The sequence below is a fragment of the Lacerta agilis genome, chromosome 1 (genome assembly GCF_009819535.1).
Source record: "Lacerta agilis isolate rLacAgi1 chromosome 1, rLacAgi1.pri, whole genome shotgun sequence".
Classification (NCBI taxonomy): Eukaryota; Metazoa; Chordata; class Lepidosauria; order Squamata; family Lacertidae; genus Lacerta; species Lacerta agilis.
Window position 1 is genome coordinate 22,623,008 of NC_046312.1, and position 20,103 is coordinate 22,643,110.

The following is a 20,103-nucleotide window of genomic DNA, read 5'->3' on the forward strand; positions in this document are numbered from 1 at the left end:
ATGATTGTGGTAAAAGTCACTAATAAAGGTGCCCTGTGTCCTTTGAGGTTGGGGTGAGGGTCATATTACATAAATTTGTGGCCAGCACTGGAATGTCCCTGTCTTTGGTACTCATTTGCCTAACTCTAGGGGAGTATAGTCCATTCAGAACCAGCTGACTCCATTCAGATCAAAGGCCTATATATATATATATATATATATATATATATATATATATATATATATGTTTTAATACATATTTTAATAGTGTCCAGTGATTGCTAGTCAGTATGTTGAAAGCCTAAAAAGGAGGAAATTTTGGAGGGACTCTGGAAAAGTGGTAATGAGTGATATTCCTAATGAAAATGAAAAAGACATGGGAATAATAAATATGGGTATACAGAGTATACCCTAATCAACACAGCTGCTGCTTAGATACAAAAATGAGTGAGAATGAGGATTTGACCATGCAGGAGATTTCCATAGACATTAACACCAATTGATTAACATCTTGCTGATTACAAAATTATGACTATGCCCATCATTCTTATTATAATTTTCTTTTATAGCGGATGGCAAACGGTTAGCTTCAGTTGGAATAGATGACAATCACACTATTGTTCTTTGGGACTGGAGAAAAGGAGAGAAGCTTTCATCAGTCAGGTAAGAGTTTAGCTTAATTATGGAAAGTAATCAAGGCATAAGTGGATAGGATGAAAAGTACAAGTACTCTTGAGGAGGTTTGAGTGACCTTCTCCTATACACAGTGGGAAAGTGAGGCTGTGTCTTCTTGAGCCACTGGACAGCGAAGTATGGATATACAGTAGTATGCCTAGGGCACAGGTCTGAATTGCATGAATGATAACGTACATTTAATCCACGAATTGACAGTGCATTTTGACTTTATATGTACATTATACAGTCAAACCTCAATTCCCGAATTCTTCCGTTATTATCGTACATTTCGGCTCCCGAATGCCGAAAACACGGAAGTAACTGCTCTGGTTTTCGAATGATTTTTGGAAGCCAAATGGCTTCCAGGGAGTTTTCTTTTTCTTTTTCTTTTTTCTCCATTGACTTTGCCAACTGCCCTTTGATCTTCAATTGTCAAACATTTCGGAAGTCGAACGGTCTTCCAGAACGGATTATGTTCGACAATGGAAGTATGACTGTATGTGCATTGGACCCACTTACAAAAGTCCTGCGTTCCCAGATGTAGGATAAGAGTACCCAGTGGGAGGCCATACTTTTGCGCCCCCGCTCCAATAAGTGCAAGAAGATAACCAGATCTGCACTCTGATACATGGTGTTTCATTTAATAGCCATCTTGTGGGTCTGGGCCCTGACCAAAAGGTGGAGTCCACATAGTGAGTAAATAAAATGAATACAGTAAAAGGGCTGATACTAGAAGCCACCATAACTCATCACCACTGTGATGGTCAGAAGTCTTATAGCCTTTATTATTAACAAAGGAAGGTGTTATATGCATCATGTAATGCAGACATAGATAACCATTTCTTAGCAGGCTGAGAACTGCTTCATACTGCTATTTCTCAACACAATTGTGTATTCTGATTCATGAGTTTGTGAACTCGGCTTTTTAAAGTCAAAATACAGTGTTAATAGAGCAGAGGTAATCTTAATACTGAATATAAGCTAGTGAAAGTAGTGTTTCAGAGTCTACCATACCAGAGTATACCATAACTGTATTGTAAACATGATCCAAACCTCTTGAAATAGTTATTGAAATATAACTGAATATAATCGTTGAAACCCATTTAATTCACATGCATACAATAAAATACAAAAATAAAACACTGCATTGTGTTGGATCAATCTTCATGTTTTTAAAAGGGGAAAAAAAATAGACAGTTCTTCCATTTTCCCCAACACAATGATTCACTATTGAGTGTGAGCAATTCATAGAATGGTAGAGTTGGAAGGGACCTCGAAGCTCATCTGGTCCAACCCAAGATTTTTGTTTCCCTTAACTTTATTGCCACGGAGAAAGCTTTCCCCACAAATCAAAAGTCAAAATATTTTGTATATTGTTCTAGGGGGAGCAAAGACAAGATATTTGTTGTCAAGATTAACCCCTACATGCCTGATAAACTTCTTACAGCTGGAATGAAACACATAAAATTCTGGCGAAGAGCAGGTAAGACAAGTCAAATTAATTATTTGCATCTCTCTTGTAGTAGTGGCCACCAACTTGGATGACTTTAAAAGAGGATTAGACAAATTCATGGTGGAGAAGGCTATCAGTATGCCTCAATATCAGTTGCTGGGGGGCACAAGTGGAGAGTGCTCCTGTGCTCCTGACCTACTTGCAGGCTTTCCATGGGCATCTGTTTGGCCGTTGTGAAAACAAGTTGCTTTGGTCTGACCCAGCAGAGCTCTTACGTTCTTATGTTACACATAAGTGTGCATAAGACTGCAGTCATAGAATTGTAGAGTTGGAAGAGACCATGATGGTCATCTAGTCCAACTCCCTGCAATGCAGGAATCTTTTTGCCCAACGTTGGGCTTGAACCCACAACCCTGAGGCTGGATCTAGACACATCAAAGAAGTGTTTCAGTTAAATGCATTGTAAATTTAAACAGGGAAGACAGGTAGAAAAAATCGGGACTCCACGGTGCCATCTGGTGGCACAATGTTATATCGCATTTGCAATGCATATAAATCACCTTTTCTTTACTAATCTAGCTGAGTCCTAAGAGTCTCGTGCTTTACCAACTGAGCTATCGTGCTGTCTAAGTCCATTTGCTGATGTACACATTTTCTCTCAATTTTGGAACAAAAGAAATTGCATGTTTAATAAATGAAAGTGACAAAAAGGAAATTAAACTTCATTTAAAATGTTCCTGTATTGTCTTTTAGAAAATTACATCAATACAGATATATAGTTATGTTCATAGAGATACTGAATAATTATTTTTATTGCTATTGTTTCATTTTAATTTAAGGTGGTGGACTGATTGGGAAAAAGGGCTATGTAGGTCCAATGGGGAAGATTGATACAATGATGTGTGCAGTTTATGGCTGGACAGAAGAGATGTCATTTTCTGGAACTTCAACGGGGGATGTATGCATATGGAGAGATCTCTTCCTCATAAAAACTGTGAAAGCACACGATGGCCCCGTGTTCAGTATGCATGCACTAGAAAAAGTGAGTGGCTTATATTGAAAATGGATCAATAATAATTTATTGTGGTTTTTTTTTTAAATGTATAGCCAATATCTAAAGAGCTACTTTAGGCATGCCTTGGTGTTTTGTCAGGCCCAATGAGCTTTCTTCTTCTTTTAACAAGAAGCCATATAATGAAGTGCATTTGAAAGCTTTCTGGTGTCCCCTAATGCTTCACAGTCTAATATGGATGATGTTTTTTACAATGAAGAAATTAACTAGCTTGTTTTAAAGTAATATTTAAGTGCAAATAAATTGAAAGCACACAGATAGTCCCACTGTTCTTAGGACAATTAAGGTTAAATCTCTTTTTTGGTGATTTGAATAGAATTTCTAACACATCTTAGAATGAAGCTGCAATTGTCACTGAAATACTGTATCACCCCTGCTAATCTGAGTTTAAATAATATATTCATCTTGGCCATATTCATATTTATTTACTGTTCTACATGACTTCAGAAGTATGTATAATGAGGATTGCTGTAGATATGCTATCCAAGATTGCAGTACTGGGATGATTGAGGAGTAGGCTAGGATTAATATTTAAATAACATACTAAAGTTTACTGTACCACAGAACTTTTCTGCTGTTCACTTTCTAATATTTCTAATGTTTTCAGGGATTTGTAACTGGAGGCAAGGATGGAGTTGTGGCTCTTTGGGATGACACCTTTGAACGGTGTCTCAAAACATATGCCATCAAAAGGGCTGCCTTGGCCCCTGGCTCCAAAGGTAACATTTATTTATTTATTTATTTAGTTCAATCATCATGCCTCTGAACTTTTGTTAAAGCTTAGATTGCTGTTCTATATATTGATTTCTGTATATTTTGATGTGGGTCAAGGCAAAATTGGAAACAGGTTTCAGCTAAGACACCATTAATTTGTTTTTTATGTTGTTGTATTCTACATCATGCTAAGGAGATGGTTTTATCCATGCAAGCATCTCTGCTTGACTGACAAAACAATCTTCCCTTTCTTTCCCCCATGTGCTGTTCTGGGGGTTCTCCTGGACGTCCAGGGCAGATCGGGGGAGGGCCTTGGGGGAAAGAGAATATGGCCCTTTGTAACTGTCAGAAGGAAGATGTTTAAAAGTAGATTGAAAAGAGAAAACCCATACATGTCCACTCCCAAATAAGTCCTACTGAATTCCACTGGATTTATTTCCAGTTAAATGTGCACTGCATTGCATAACAGAAGCCAAAGATAAAATAGAGAGATTGGGAAGTCTGAACTTTCTGTGCAAGGCAGGATTATGTTAGAAATTAAACAAGCAAATAATAAGCTTTCCAATTAAAATATTGATTTCATCCAAAATTGAGCTTTTATATCTATATATATTTTCATTTAGGTCTCCTTTTAGAAGATAACCCTTCTATACGTGCCATATCATTAGGACATGGTCATATTTTAGTGGGCACAAAGAATGGTGAAATACTGGAAGTTGATAAAAGTGGGCCAATAACATTGCTTGTTCAGGTACAGTAAATATTAACTGTATATTTCTCTTTTTTAAAAACATTTTTGGTTTTGAAATGTTAAAATACAGCTGCTATAATAATGTTTCATAATTGGTAGTGTAAAATGCAAATTTAGGATCAATGTGGTAAGGCTGTGGCTGTGTACAAACAAACATTTCCAGCTTTCTCCTGCCTTCAGCATTTGACAAACTTACTGATTAGCAACTTGGATACTGGTTCAGTCATCTCTCTTGTTTTCCCCCATGTTCATCACCTTCAGAAGAAGAAAATCCATTTTAAAAGAATGGCAAAACTGTGCAGGGGATGGGGATGAGGTGGGTTTGTTTGCTTGTCTATTTGGGGCATTTATACCCTGCCGTTTCCCCTTCATGGATCACTGCCTTGTCGTGGCGAAGGGGCTTGAATTACTCAGGGAAGCTATGGACAGGTCAAGAAGGACAGGTCATAGTGGAGAGTTTGGACCAAACGTGATCCACCGGGAGAAGGAACTGGCAAGCCACTCCAGTATCCCTGCCAAGAAAACTCCATGGACAAAGACAACAGGCATATAAAAGATATGACGCTGGAAGATGAGCCCCTCAGGTCGGAAGGCGTCCAACATGCTACTGGGGAAGAGCGGAGGACAAGTACAAGTAGATCCAGAGCTGATGAAGCGGCTGGGCCAAAGCCGAAAGGACGTTCAGTTGCTGATATGCCTGGAAGTGAAAGGAAAGTCCAATGCTGTAAAGAAAAGTATTGCATAGGAACCTGGAATGTAAGAACCATGAACCTTGGAAAGCTGGATGTGGTAAAAAATGAGATGGCAAGAATAAACATTGACATCCTAGGCATCAGTGAACTAAAATGGACAGGAATGGGCGAATTCAGTTCGGATGACTATCATATCTACTACTGTGGGCAGGAATCCCGTAAAAGAAATGGAGTGGCCCTCATAGTCAACAAAAGAGTGGCGAAAGCTGTACTGGGATGCAACTTCAAAAATGATAGAATGATCTCGATACGAATCCAAGGCAGTCCTTTTAACATCACAGTAATCCAAGTTTATGCACCAACTACCAGTGCTGAAGAAACCGAAATTGATCAATTCTATGAAGACTTACAACACCTTATAGAAATGACACCAAAGAAGGATGTTCTTCTCATTATAGGGGATTGGAATGCTAAAGTAGGAAGTCAAGAGATAAAAGGAACAACTGGCAAGTTTGGCCTTGGAGATCAAAATGAAGCAGGGCAAAGGCTAATAGAGTTCTGTCAAGAGAACAAGCTGGTCATCACAAACACTCTTTTCCAACAACACAAGAGACGACTCTACACATGGACATCACCAGATGGGCAACATCGAAATCAGATTGATTATATTCTCTGCAGCCAAAGATGGAGAAGCTCTATACACTCAGCAAAAACAAGACCTGGAGCTGACTGTGGCTCAGATCATCAGCTTCTTATAGCAAAATTCCAGCTTAAACTGAAGAAAGTAGGAAAAACCACTGGGCCAGTAAGATTCAATCTAAATCAAATTCCTTATGAATACACAGTTGAAGTGAAGAACAGGTTCAAGGATTTAGATTTGGTGGATAGAGTACCTGAAGAACTGTGGATGGAGGCTCGTAACATTATACAGGAGACAGCAACGAAAACCATCCCAATGAAAAAGAAATGCAAGAAAGCAAAGTGGCTGACCAATGAGGCCTTACAAATAGCGGGGGAGAGAAGACAAGCAAAATGCGAAGGAGATCGTGAAAGATACAGGAAATTGAATGCAGATTTCCAAAGAATAGCAAGGAGAGACAAGAGGGCCTTTCTAAACGAGCAATGCAAAGAAATAGAGGAAAATAACAGAATGGGAAAAACCAGAGATTTATTCAAGAAAATTGGAGATATGAAAGGAACATTTCGTACAAAGATTACCACAATTAAGGACAAAAGTGGAAAGGACCTAACAGAAGCAGAAGACATCAAGAAGAGGTGGCAAGAATACACAGAGGAATTATACCAGAAAGATATGGAGGTCTCATACACCCCAGGAAATGTGGTTGCTGACCTTGAGCCAGACATCCTGGAGAGTGAAGTCAAATGGGCCTTAGAAAGCCTTGCTAACAACAAGGCCAGTGGAAGTGATGATATTCCAGCTGAACTATTTAAAATTTTAAAAGAGGATGCTGTTAAGGTGCTGCACTCAATATGCCAGCAAGTTTGGAAAACTCAGCAGTGGCCAGAGGATTGGAGAAGATCAGTCTACATCCCAATCCCAAAGAAGGGCAGTGCCAAAGAATGCTCCAACTACCGCACAATTGCACTCATTTCACACGCTAGCAAGGTTATGCTTAAAATTCTACAAGGCAGGCTTAAGCAGTATGTGGACCGAGAACTCCCAGAAGTGCAAGCTGGATTTCGAAGGGGCAGAGGAACCAGAGACCAAATTGCAAACATGCGCTGGATTATGGAGAAAGCCAGAGAGTTCCAGAAAAACATCTACTTCTGCTTCATTGATTATGCAAAAGCATTTGACTGTGTCGACCACAGCAAACTATGGCAAGTTCTTAAAGAAATGGGAGTGCCGGATCACCTCATTTGCCTCCTGAGAAATCTCTATGTGGGACAAGAAGCTACAGTTAGAACTGGATATGGAACAACTGATTGGTTCAAAATTGGGAAAGGAGTACGACAAGGCTGTATATTGTCTCCCTGCTTATTCAATTTATATGCAGAATACATCATGCGAAAGGCTGGACTGGATGAATCCCCAACCGGAATTAAGATTGCCGGAAAAAATATCAACAACCTCAGATATGCTGATGACACTACCTTGATGGCAGAAAGTGAGGAGGAATTAAAGAACCTTTTAATGAGGGTGAAAGAGGAGAGCGCAAAATATGGTCTGAAGCTCAACATCAAAAAAACTAAGATCATGGCCACTGGTCCCATCACCTCCTGGCAAATAGAAGGGGAAGAAATGGAGGCAGTGAGAGATTTCACTTTTTTGGGTTCCACGATCACTGCAGATGGTGACAGCAGTCACGAAATTAGAAGACGCCTGCTTCTTGGGAGAAAAGCAATGACAAACCTAGACAGCATCTTAAAAAGCAAAGACATCACCTTGCTGACAAAGGTCCGTATAGTTAAAGCTATGGTTTTCCCAGTAGTAATGTACGGAAGTGAGAGCTGGACCATAAAGAAGGCTGATCGCCGAAGAATTGATGCTTTTGAATTATGGTGCTGCAGGAGACTCTTGAGAGTCCCATGGACTGCAAGAAGATCAAACCTATCCATTCTCAAAGAAATCAGCCCTGAGTGCTCACTAGAAGGACAGATCCTGAAGTTGAGGCTCCAGTACTTTGGCCACCTCATGAGAAGAGAAGACTCCCTGGAAAAGACCCTGATGTTGGGAAAGATGGAGGGCACAAGGAGAAGGGGACGACAGAGGATGAGATGGTTGGACAGTGTTCTTGAAGCTACTAACATGAGTTTGGCCAAACTGCGAGAGGCAGTGAAGGATAGGCGTGCCTGGCGTGCTCTGGTCCATGGGGTCACGAAGAGTCGGACACGACTGAACGACTGAACAACAACATACCCTGCCGTTTAGCCTAAAAGGCTCTCAGAGCAGCTTATAAAAATCATTACTAAGACAGTCTCTTCCCTCAAACTCACAGTTGAAAAAGACATAATGTATGAGGAAAAAGGAATGGTAGGGAGGAGGGGAAAGCAAGCTCAAGTACAAGTTCTTAAAATATAGAACAGTTACATAGTAATGTCTGTGCCAGGAGTGGAGAACCTTTAGGTCTTCCAAGCTAGTGCTGTATCTATGGGGTGGGGGGGGGGTGCCATTGAGGCTCCCAGCCTGTGTGTGTGTGAAACTGGGTCTTTGACCTGGGTGAAATAAAGCCTACTTTTGCCCCTGCACCAAGCCCATGAGGCTGTTTTAGTCTAGCCATGCCTAGGTGTGGGGCAGGTAAAGCTGGAACTTGCAGAAAGGGGCTTTGCAGGCTATTGGTAGTGCCTTCAAAGCACCTTGAGCAGCACTTCCCATGTGTCACCAATTGGCTTGGGAAGCACTGTAAAAAGAAAGTTCAGATTTTTTTATTTTATTTTTTACAATCAGTAAAATATAGTAATTTACAGCCCTCAAACTCATAATAATTTCTAGTGTGGTTTAATAAGTTGGCTGCATCCTCTGCTGTTGTTTTTAAATCAGTTCTTAATTCTTGTTTGTAATGTAGCAAATTACCAGTAAATTGAATTGTTTTTGTTTCTTATAGGGTCACATGGAAGGAGAAGTTTGGGGTTTAGCTACCCATCCTCATTTACCTATTTGTGCCACTGTAAGTGATGATAAAACCTTAAGAATATGGGATCTGTCCCCCAGCCATTGCATGCTTGCTGTTAGAAAACTGAAGAAGGGTAAGATGATGGTGCTTTTCATCAAAATTTGCAAACATTTTGCCGTTCACTCATATTAGAATCTAAGTGAAGTTGAGTTAAATAATATTAGTATTAGAACAATAAAATGTAAAAAAGATTTAAACTTTTGAAAATGTAACATGGAATTAGGTTACCCAAACTTGGATGCAAGTTGTGTGAGGAGTTTGCCAACAACAACAACAACAACATTTCCTGTAGTGGTCCTATGGTAGTTCGACTAGAGTATCAGTCACTGGTATTTGCTGTCATCACAGTGAGTCTTATTCTTGTCGCTATTAATAATAACAACAACAACAACAATAATGGTGGTTCGCAATCTGTTAGAACCACCTTCGTCACCGGGGCCTGGTAGGGACCCCAAGATCTCCTGCAAAGTTTTTTGCAGATAAAGTCGCTGAGATTCGGAAGTAGGTAGACTCCACCGTGGGAGCAGGGCTGGGGCAGGAGAGTGCTAGAGCCCTGTCTAGTCATGTTTCATCGGATCAATTCCAATCTGTTACCTCCGAAGATGTGGACAGGCTGCTTGGACGAGTGAAACCGACCACCTGTCTCATTGATCCTTGCCTATCCTGGCTAATAAAAGCGAGCCGGGAAGGGCTGGGCGATGGGCTCCGCGGGGTGGTGAATGCATCCCTCTGTGAGGGAGTCCTCCCAGACCTGCTGAAAATGCTTCTTAAAGAAACAGCTTTAGACCCGGCCAATATGGCCAATTATCGCCCAGTCTGAAATCTACCATTCTTGGGCAAGGTGACTGAGCGGGTGGTTGCTGAACAACTCCAATCATGCCTGGAGGATGCGGACCATTTGGATCCCTTCCAATCAGGATTCAGGCCTCATCATGGGACTGAAACTGCCTTGGTTGCGCTGGTCGATGATCTCCGGTGGGCTAGGGACAAAGGTGAGAGCTGTTTCCTAGTTCTGCTGGACCTCTCAGCGGCCTTTGACACCATTGACCTTAACATCCTTCTGGACCGTCTAGAGGGGCTGGGAGCTGGGGGCACTGTTATACAGTGGTTTCGCTCCTTTCTCCGGGGCCATGTCCAGAAAGTGGTGTTGGGGGATGAGTGTTCAGACCCCTGGGCTCTCACTTGTGGGGTGCCTCAGGGTTCCGTCCTCTCCCCTATGTTTTTTAATATCTGTATGAAGCCGCTGGGAGAGATCGTCAGGGGGTTTGGGCTGGGTGCTCATCTGTATGCAGATGACATCCAGCTCTACCTCTCTTTTAAATCAGAACCAGTGAAGGCGGTGAATATCCTGTGTGAGCACCTGGAGGCGGTTGGAGGATGGATGGCAGCTAACAGATTGAGGTTGAATCCTGTCAAGACAGAAGTACTGTTTTGGGGGGACAGGGGGTGGGCGGGTGTGGGGGACTTCCTGGTCCTGAATGGGATAACTGTGCCCCTGAAGGACCAGGTGCGCAGCCTGGGAGTCATTTTGGACTCACTGCTGTCCATGGAGGCGCAGGTTAATTCTGTGTACAGGGCAGCTGTCTACCAGCTCCATCTAGTACGCAGGCTGAGACCCTACCTGCCCACAGACTGTCTCGCCAGAGTGGTGCATGCTCTAGTTATCTCCCGCTTGGACTACTGCAATGCGCTCTACGTGGGGCTACCTTTGAAGGTGACCCGGAAACTGCAATTGATCCAGAATGCGGCAGCCAGACTAGTGACTGGGAGTGGCTGCTGGGACCACATAACACCAGTCCTGAGAGATCTACATTGGCTCCCAGTACGTTTCCAAGCACAATTCAAAGTGTTGGTACTGACCTTTAAAGCCCTAAACGGCCTCGGTCCTGTATACCTGAAGGAGCGTCTCCACCCCCATCGTTCAGCCCGGACACTGAGATCCAGCACCGAGGGCCTTCTCTCACCGCAAGAAGCAAAGCTACAGGGAACCAGGCAGAGTGCCTTCTCGATAGTGGTGCCCACCCTGTGGAACGGCCTCCCATCAGAGGTCAAAGAGATAAACAACTACCTGACATTTAGAAAATACCTGAAGGCAGCCCTGTTTAGGGAAGTTTTTAATCTGTGACATTTTAATGTATTTTAATATTTGTTGGAAGGGAAACCCAGCCAGATGGGCGGGGTACAAATAAATTATTATTATTATTATTATTATTATTATTATTATTATTATTATTATTACCCACATACTAATTTACCTTATAGAGATGTAAGGATCAATGAAAGTATATGTAACAGTTTGAACACTTGAAAGTGCAACATAATAATACATCACATTTCCCAGAAAAATAATGCCTGCAGGTCTCCAGTAAGAACTAAAATATGTCTCTTTGCCTTTGGCCAGGGGGAAGATCTTGTTGTTTCTCTCCTGACGGGAAGGCATTAGCAGTAGGTCTCAATGATGGAAGTTTCTTAATAGTAAATTCAGACACTCTGGAGGATCTTGTTTCTTTTCATCATAGGAAAGACGTTATTTCAGATATACGATTTTCTCCTGGTAAGTACAGGCAACCCCCCATTTACATAGGGGTTACATTCTGGGTCATCATGCGCATCAGCGGAGCATGTGTAAGCCCACCCTGCCCTCTTCCAGTGTCAAACACAGCAGTCATGGTCATACATGCATCAAACATACACAAATTGAGAATTGCCTGTAATCGGCTTCAGATAAGTCACTCAGAATTGTAGAATGCCATTATGACATGATTTCCCCCACTCAATTGCTGTCAATTTAAGGCCTTTTCAGAATTAAGATTACTATGCTGTAAGGGTGCTGGCTGGGAAAGTGTTGCAGACTTAACACACGTGCACTTATTTGAATGCTCATGTAGCTGTATGCTTGGAGGATTTTCTGGACACAATTGGAAATCTTGAATCTCATCACTTTGGGGAGAAATTGTCTTGGTTGATTCCTCCAGTGCTGGGTTCACATATCAAAAAGAAGCTCTATTATACTGAATCAGACTATCTAGCTCGGTATAGTCTATACTAACTGACAGTGGCTGCCCAAGGTTGCAGACAGGGGAGTTCCCCAGCCCTAAGTGAAGATGCCAGGAATTGAGCCTCAGACTTCTTGCATGCAAAATATGCATTCTGCCACTGACCTGTATCCTTTCCCCAACAAATGCACAGTTAAAGACATTTAAAAAAACAAACAAAAACAAAGCATTGTTAATAAAATGAACCTAAGAAAAGAATACAAAGTACTGCAGGATGCGAGGAGGTAATAAGGCCACTTAGAATTTGAGGAAATAAATATTGGACAATTTGAAAGCTCCTTACATTTACAATACATTGTAATGCTGAGGGAGAGAAGAGATCATTAAGAAAGTGGATGTTGGAAAATGTTGGCTCTTTTGGAAAGAACTCTTGGAATATATTGGAATTAAAGGAAGCCCACATTTTATGTGCATTAGATTTTAACCCTTGCTGGATCCCGGATCCCGGTAATTACAAGGGCATCATGAAGGCACCATGAATGCTGAACCCCCCCCCAAAAAACAGAACCCCATAACATTATATTCATTAAACACTTTTAAAAGTGTATGAATTTGCCTTTTAAGATTAGCAATAGAATGCTTTTGACCCCATGAACCCTATTTTCCCTAAGTCTGTACTCATCATAAATTACATCTAGGTTGGCTAGTAACTGAAGATTAATTAAGGTTGTATCTGCATCTGCAGTCCATGCCACATTTTGTTTTTCATAAGATTCTTCCAGATGGATATTTATTGTGGGATGGGTGCTCCTCTTGCATGCAATAACATTGCTGGTATCAAAATGCCAGCCTGTATTCCCTCTTCCCCATTAATCAAGACCTGCTCTTCCTGGGGAAAATCAAATACATTAAAAAAATAAAATATTTCCCAATGACATATGTATAATATCTGAACAACCCATTTACAATAATAAGGCTTATTTAGAGATACCTATTGCCTCAGTATTTATCCTCACATGTTTTCCATATATAATTGCTTTTTTTTACTTATGGGCTGCTCCCCCCTCCTTGGCATAGGTTTGCAATAATTTGCAACAAGATAGCATGAAACATAAACCATACCTCACAACTACAAAGAAGACATTTCCAAAAATTATGTGATTAACATTTATTTTTGTAGAAAATCAGGTTACTTGGGAAAGTATTCATCTCCTTATGATTGCATTTTAGGCGCTGGAAAATACTTATCTGTAGCATCGTATGACACGTTTGTAGATATCTACAATGTAATGAGCAGTAAGCGAGTTGGAATCTGCAAGGGCTCTTCCAGTTATGTGACACACATTGATTGGGATGTAAGAGGTAAGAAATACAATTGCTGCAAAATGACTATATTTCTGTAGCTTGGAAAGTGTAAACTATGCATGAATTTTGTGCAGCATTTCCAAATGGTAGTGATGAATTTCTCACAAATTTTCATAGTAAGTGAATTAATAAATATTGTGTAAACAAACTACAAACAAAAAAGTCTTCAATAAGATTTTGTATTTTGTGAACATTTTTTAGGCAAGCTTTTACAAGTCAACACTGGTGCTAAGGAACAGTTGTTTTTTGAAGCTCCTCGGGGGAAAAAACAGATAATTCCCAGTACAGAGGTAAGATTTACCATTCAGTTCAAATACAATTTTATAAATAATATCTATATTTTCTTTTTGTCATTTACATAATTTTGAAGGCACTACAGGCAGCCCCACATTTACGTGGGGTTGCATTCCAAGGCATTGGTGAAATTGTGTATAATTGAAACCTATTGAAAAAGCCTGCAGACACCCCATTCCGCCCCCCCCCCCACCTTTTAGTAACGTTTCAGTGATGTATTTATGACGTTTCTGGGTCACTTCCGGGTTCGGTATGATGCGCACATACACGGTTGCACACATACAGAATGTGTGTAAAGGGGGGGGGGTGTCTGCCTGTATGTTATTGCTTGTGCATGTAAGATGACATCAGGTGGGACTTGAGGTCCACCTAGTGGTAGAATGCAGAGGTTGCTGTTCTAAAACTCCAAAGCTTCAGGAACTCTAATCCCTTCATTGAGCGAGATCTAAATTCTGCCTTACCAATTGTGATAGTGTTTTAAGACCTTGGCAGACTATGTGGTTCAAGCTTGTTGTGTTGGTCCTTGTCAGTATGTAAAAAAGAAATTGTGGAATTTCCTCCCTGTATTATTTCTTTGGTGACGGGCAAAGACTTAACCACGAAAGTAAATGCTGCAGTTTCTCTTTTCAAGATACCCAAAATTTAAATTGAAAATTAAATACCAGTAAAATTTTACTAGATCCCAATACCCTTCTAGGCAGACCTATTTTACAAAAGTCCTATCAGATGCCATTAAGGGTAGAATCTTCATCTGCAATACCAGCTTTCCCCCCTACAAAATCTGAAAACACTTTTTATCACCAAATAATTTTATTTCCTTGCTTAATGAAATTGTTGTCAATATCACTCCCCCCACCAGAGATACCAAAAAAGCTAGTATCTCTGCTTAATGCTGTGGTTTGTTGCATTGTTGCGGCACACTGGTCAGTATTCCTCAAATGAAATGTTTTCTTAGTGGTACAGCAAGTCTTGGAATCAGACTATTAGAAACTAAGAACAAGCCATGAAATAGTTTTACAAGATCAGAACAGATTAGAATAGTGAGTATTACTGTGTTGCACTTTCAGGAAAATTAAGACACTCGCCTATATGAATTAAATTCAAATGCTACAAGTATAGTGTATACTAATCACCAGCAAGACACAGGAAGTCAAGGTACGTCAGGGAATCTTTAAGATTTCCTTATATAAAGAAAACCTTCCCAAATTATGTCCTACAAATAGAAGTAAAGAACACAAACACATTAAGGCTTCAGTCCTTTGCACACTTACCTGAGAGAGAGAAAAACCTCTGAACATAATTGGGCTTACTTCCTAGAAAATTTGCATAGGCTTGTGCTGTAAGTAGTGTAAATTCTTCTCCCCGTAGTTTATCCTCAGGACATTAAAGCAAACCATGCAAGCAACCGTTCTTGCTGTTGGATATGGAAACAATAAAAAACCCCAAAAAATGAAAAACAAAAACCGATAAAAATAAATATATTTAAGGTATTACTGTACAATGGGAAAGTATCATTCACACAGTGTTCTATCATAGTTCAAAACAGTATTAATGGTCATAGTCGTATTAATTGTGAAGGTAAGAAGGTTAGAATGTAATTGGAATAAATTTTCTCAAATACTGGGTTATAACACATCCTCATAAAACACCCATATGATCTTCCTTCAAACTGAAAGCATTTTGTCTGCAGTTGTCATAGGTAATATCTAATTATTTCAGTGGGAGATGCGAATAGCGCATACCTCTAGGATTATTAGGTTTGCTCTGAGATCAGATGTATAACTATGGATAAGTATCCTTTCTCAAACAGGCTATCTTTATAGGCAGAAAAGATTTCCTGGACATCCTGGACAAGTGTTCTAGGCTCCTGCTGTGAAGGAATTTGGCCAATAATTGGAGAAGTTACAGATGTAACTGCTTCGTGCCTCACCAGTGATAGTACAGTTTTGGCAACAGGAGATGATTTTGGATTTGTAAAGCTTTTCCGATACCCTGCCAAAGTAAGTAAATATGCAGTGTTTGCATAATGAGTCTTAAATTAAGTCCTACTGTTTTCATACCTACAATCATTGAAAATACACTTGTATTCTTCTCTCTCATTGGTATATGTGAATCAGCTTTAACACAGATCAAAACTACAGATCAAGCATTCATATTGTACCACATTTTCTCAGACACAATGCATTTCAATGGAGACAATTCACATGCTCATCTGTAAGTCAACATAGAGTATATTTTCTGTTAAATATTTTTTTTTGTTTTTCACAATTTAATTCCACATTAACATCAATAAAAAAGAACATTTTTACCCCCAATCCCTATGTATAGCAATATCTTTTCAAAACATTTTCTTCTAGAATCCAGGAATCTCCAGACTTCCCTCCATCTCCTCTTCTGGTTCTTTATATAAACAATATTCTCTTACATTTCCATATCCATTTACCCAATTTTCTAATAATTACACATAGTTAATCAAAACTTACTAGCACTTCAAATCATTTACCATTATTTAATACAGATGTCATTTAAGCATCTAGAATATCATTTAAAACAACTTTCTGTATTCCAAATCTGTGCTTAACTATTATTTTTTTCTTCTAATTTTATCCCCATCTCTACTAATTGCAAGTGTTTCATCAAAGCCTGCTAATGTACCAATATCTACAATATTTTGCACATAAACAATAACCATTTCCAAGACTATTTCCCATTCTTTTTCCTAACTTTGGCATACTTAAATTTAATCAGAAGACATCTGTCAGTTGAGGCAAGTTCCAAATCCAGCTCACCTTTCCTCCAAACTTCTCTCAGTCTCAGAGGTTGTACTTTCTGCCTCGTTTTCTCCACCACAACCTCCTCAAGTGTTTCTGCCTAAACCACAAAACTTCCAAATCTACCCTGTTCTTTTGGACTTTCTTCATATCAGTCATCTTTTCCCAGTTTTTAGGCTTCCTCTCCAACTTTTGCCTAAGAACACCCCCTTCCTCAGTTCTCCCTGTCCAAGACTCTTATTATTTCAATTGGTTCTGTCACCCTTTTAATGCTTTGATCCATTTGGGTTGTAAACTCATTTGTTATTTTATTTCCATCATCTCTTTCATAAATTCTTTTTTCAATTCAGAAAAAAGATTTATCAATTCAAATTGAGATTTATCCCCCAGGTCCTGTACTTGGGCCCTTCTGTCCAGACTCAACTCTGATTGGTTTAATCATTATCATATTTTCATCTTTCCGTTGTTCTCAAAACAGCCAGTTTTCACCACCACCTTATCAGTTTCAAGGCCATTCCATGTAAGTTCCCAGTAAACAGTAACAGTTTCTGTGCTTTCCCACTATCCCTCTTCTTTCCACCCATTTACTTTATACACATATGCAATTTAACATAAAATCCAAATTTTAAGTTGATATTCATAGATAACAAATATCTACCTTTAAAAAGAGACTGAAACAATATATCCATAAGAATTACCACTTAATTGTCCAGGAGAGAGAGTACTAAATTCAGTATCCAATTTTCTGAAATGTCTCTGGGTGGAATGAGGAGTTGCAGCACTTGAAGATCCTTATCAACCTCTCTTGCCAGTCCACCCCCCTCCTTAAAATTCCGATTTATATACAGGAAACCGAGTTTAGTGCTCTGTAGATCCCTCCAGCCGAGATAAGTCTTTCTTATATTCCCCCAACAGAGTACTTTAATTATCTTAATCCAAATCTCCTCTGCTGAGTTCAGTTTTAACGATGGCTGCAGTTCAAAATCCAGTTTCCACTTTTATACTCCAGTATCGGTAACAAGCCAAGAAGAGTAGATTTCAATTGCCTTAACCTTTCCTGCCCGCAACCGAGGAAAAGCTTTGGAAGGGCGGCGTAAGGGCTCTTAGATGTTGTCAGAGTGCTGGCACCACATTCCCTTTTCCAGACACAAATACCAAGTCATGGCCAGCTTTAAAATCCTGTAGCAATGTCAAGCAATAAAGAATGGGTTTCAATTACTTTCAATTCTCCCATCAGCAGGCCCATACCATAAATATCAAAGAAGATAATAGTTTTCCACTTGCACTTTTTTCTTGCACTTTTTTTCCATGTACAGTTAATTACCCAGAAGACGAAGAACAGACTTCCTTTTTAATCCTTCGTCTGGTGCCGAATTAAGCTTAATTAATTTCAATAGTAAATCTTTTTACGTTTCTGTAGGCTTGAATGTTGGTTATGGAAAATCTCTGCTGGTGGCTGGAGCTTCTTTTGGCTCAGGGGTCTGGGAATTGTCGGAGAGCTCTTTGCAATCTGCTGCACCCCTCAACGTCTTGAGAACCCTCTCAAGACTTTGGGGGTGCGGTATGCCTTGCCTTGGCGTTTCCCCCTGACTCTCCGCGGAGTGTAACAGGTCTTAGTTGTCACCATTTTATTGATTTTGCTTTTGTTTAACCCTTGGGTAGGGAACTTCTGGCCCACAGGCCTAACTAGGTCTAATAGATCTTTCCACTTGCTCTGCCAGGCTGTTACAGTCAAGTTGTGCCATTCCCACCTGTCATACAGCTGATGTCATATATGATGACAGGGCTTGAATGAAAAGGGCTTTGCAGGCACTGCCAGTCAGCAAATGGTACTTGGAAAGTACTATGCACAGGTTTTTTTGCCCAGTTGGTTTGATTTCAAACTGCATGGGCAAAAATGGTTTACTTGACATCATTGTGACTCTAGGTGATAGATAGATACACCTGTCAAACTTGGTCCATGGGGATTTATAGAGCTAAGGTTCCAGCCCACTGGTTGAATCTAGTACCCCACTCCTAGTGACTATTTCAGGATGAAAATATTCATTTTTGAACATGTTTGAACATTTATCAGATCAGAGGCTAGTGTGCTGGACTTGGACTAGAGACACTTGGGTTTAAATGCCTGCTCTGCTGGTACCCAAAGGACTCGTTTTGAGTCTTACATACCTCACAGAGTTGTTGTGAAAATAAAATGGGAGATCCCTCATGTAAGAACTCCTTAGCTCCTGGATAAAGACACAAATGTAAGAAGAATGTGATTGACATCCCTTCATACTACACAATCCTCCATTCACATACCAACAACTCAAATCACACATCTAACACCATATTTCCATTGCACAGCTTTTCCCACTGATAATGCTGTAGGATTTTTGTTCTAACAGTTTAAAAAAAATGGGGGGAGAATGAAAGTGTGAGGTGTTTCAGTAAAATCTTTAGTCATCTTCCTCAGGCCATGCAAGCTCATAACCCAAGTAATGATATTCCTCTAGCATCACATCTCAGCTGGCATTGCAACACATCGTTGTGGAGGCAAGGCTACAGGGGAAAAAAGAGGATGACTATTTCTTCCCTTGGGTTCGCCTCCAGCATTCTTAAGGAGTCAGGGCTAGACAAAGCGGAGCAGTGTCAGACTGTGCCTTCAAATGTTTTCTAAAAGTTGTGTAATTCTTTATCTCCCTGACATCTGATGGGAGGGTGTTCAACAGGGAGTGCGCCACTGCCGAGAAGGCCCTCTGTCTGGTTAATTTGTGCAGCGGACGTCCATGTATATGTTAGAATGTTCATAAACATTCCATAACACCTCTGCAGCTGAGACAGTGGTTAAGGGTCGTTCATTGGAGTTCGGAGTAACTCTGGTAGTGAAAAAAGGGTATTAATGTTTCAAATATTGCAGCCTGTAACTACTTCGTGGTTGTTTCCTTTTGTTGAGTTTATCTGATTTGGCGATAATTTGGCAAACCATTCCGTTTCTGAGAAATTGCGTGTTCTATACTTTAATTAAACACTCCCTTTGTCTTTGTATGGCCATAATAGTAGCTATGTAGATATGTAGGATAGCAGTAGTGGATAGTGAGGAAGGGCTGTGCTCTCAGCTGACCTCCCTTCAGCTGCACTGCTGTTGCATACCAGGATTCTTTTGCAACAGTGCCAACAGGAATGCTGGACTGTCTTTTCCCCATTCTGATATGCAGCAGCATTGCAGCCAAAGGGAGGTCAAGTAAATGACACAGACGCACCAGGCCCTCCACTACTGCCCAGTATATTGTTCAGTGTTAGTTTGACTCATACAGAGATATTTTGTAAAAGGTAAAGGTACCCCTGACCATAGATGTTTTGTAGCCTTGCCTAAAAATGGTACTGAATGAAATGTTCTACATTCTTTGTATATTTCATATTCAGGGAAAATATGGGAAGTTTAAGAGGTATGTGGCTCATAGTACACATGTAACAAATGTTCGTTGGACTCATGATGACAGTTTATTAGTCAGTGTTGGAGGTGGAGACACCTCTTTAATGCTGTGGACCCATGAGATGGAGGGCCATCGAGAAACCAGGCAGTGTGACAGTGAAGAATCTGATCTAGATTCTGAGGAAGATGGGGGTAAGTAACCATTTTAAGATAACTTCAATCTTATAAAGCAGTTTTAATTCTTCCCATTATAAATGCAATTTCCACAATCTGAATGTCAGTTTGAAAGGT

General features: G+C 40.2%; 1 protein-coding gene across 7 annotated transcripts in view; it reads left to right on the plus strand.

The window, feature by feature from the left end:
* EML5 (EMAP like 5) overlaps window positions 1-20,103 on the plus strand; it is an 87,857-nt gene that overhangs the window by 40,661 nt on the left and 27,093 nt on the right. For all 7 annotated transcript variants that reach the window (XM_033141500.1, XM_033141469.1, XM_033141477.1 and 4 more), the window contains 11 exons: window positions 549-642; window positions 2,037-2,137; window positions 2,947-3,149; window positions 3,787-3,898; window positions 4,517-4,644; window positions 8,903-9,044; window positions 11,373-11,525; window positions 13,198-13,329; window positions 13,534-13,622; window positions 15,450-15,626; window positions 19,803-20,004. In XM_033141500.1, the coding sequence (XP_032997391.1) occupies window positions 549-642; window positions 2,037-2,137; window positions 2,947-3,149; window positions 3,787-3,898; window positions 4,517-4,644; window positions 8,903-9,044; window positions 11,373-11,525; window positions 13,198-13,329; window positions 13,534-13,622; window positions 15,450-15,626; window positions 19,803-20,004 (1,533 nt within the window). The remainder of the gene's footprint in view (window positions 1-548; window positions 643-2,036; window positions 2,138-2,946; window positions 3,150-3,786; window positions 3,899-4,516; window positions 4,645-8,902; window positions 9,045-11,372; window positions 11,526-13,197; window positions 13,330-13,533; window positions 13,623-15,449; window positions 15,627-19,802; window positions 20,005-20,103) is intronic.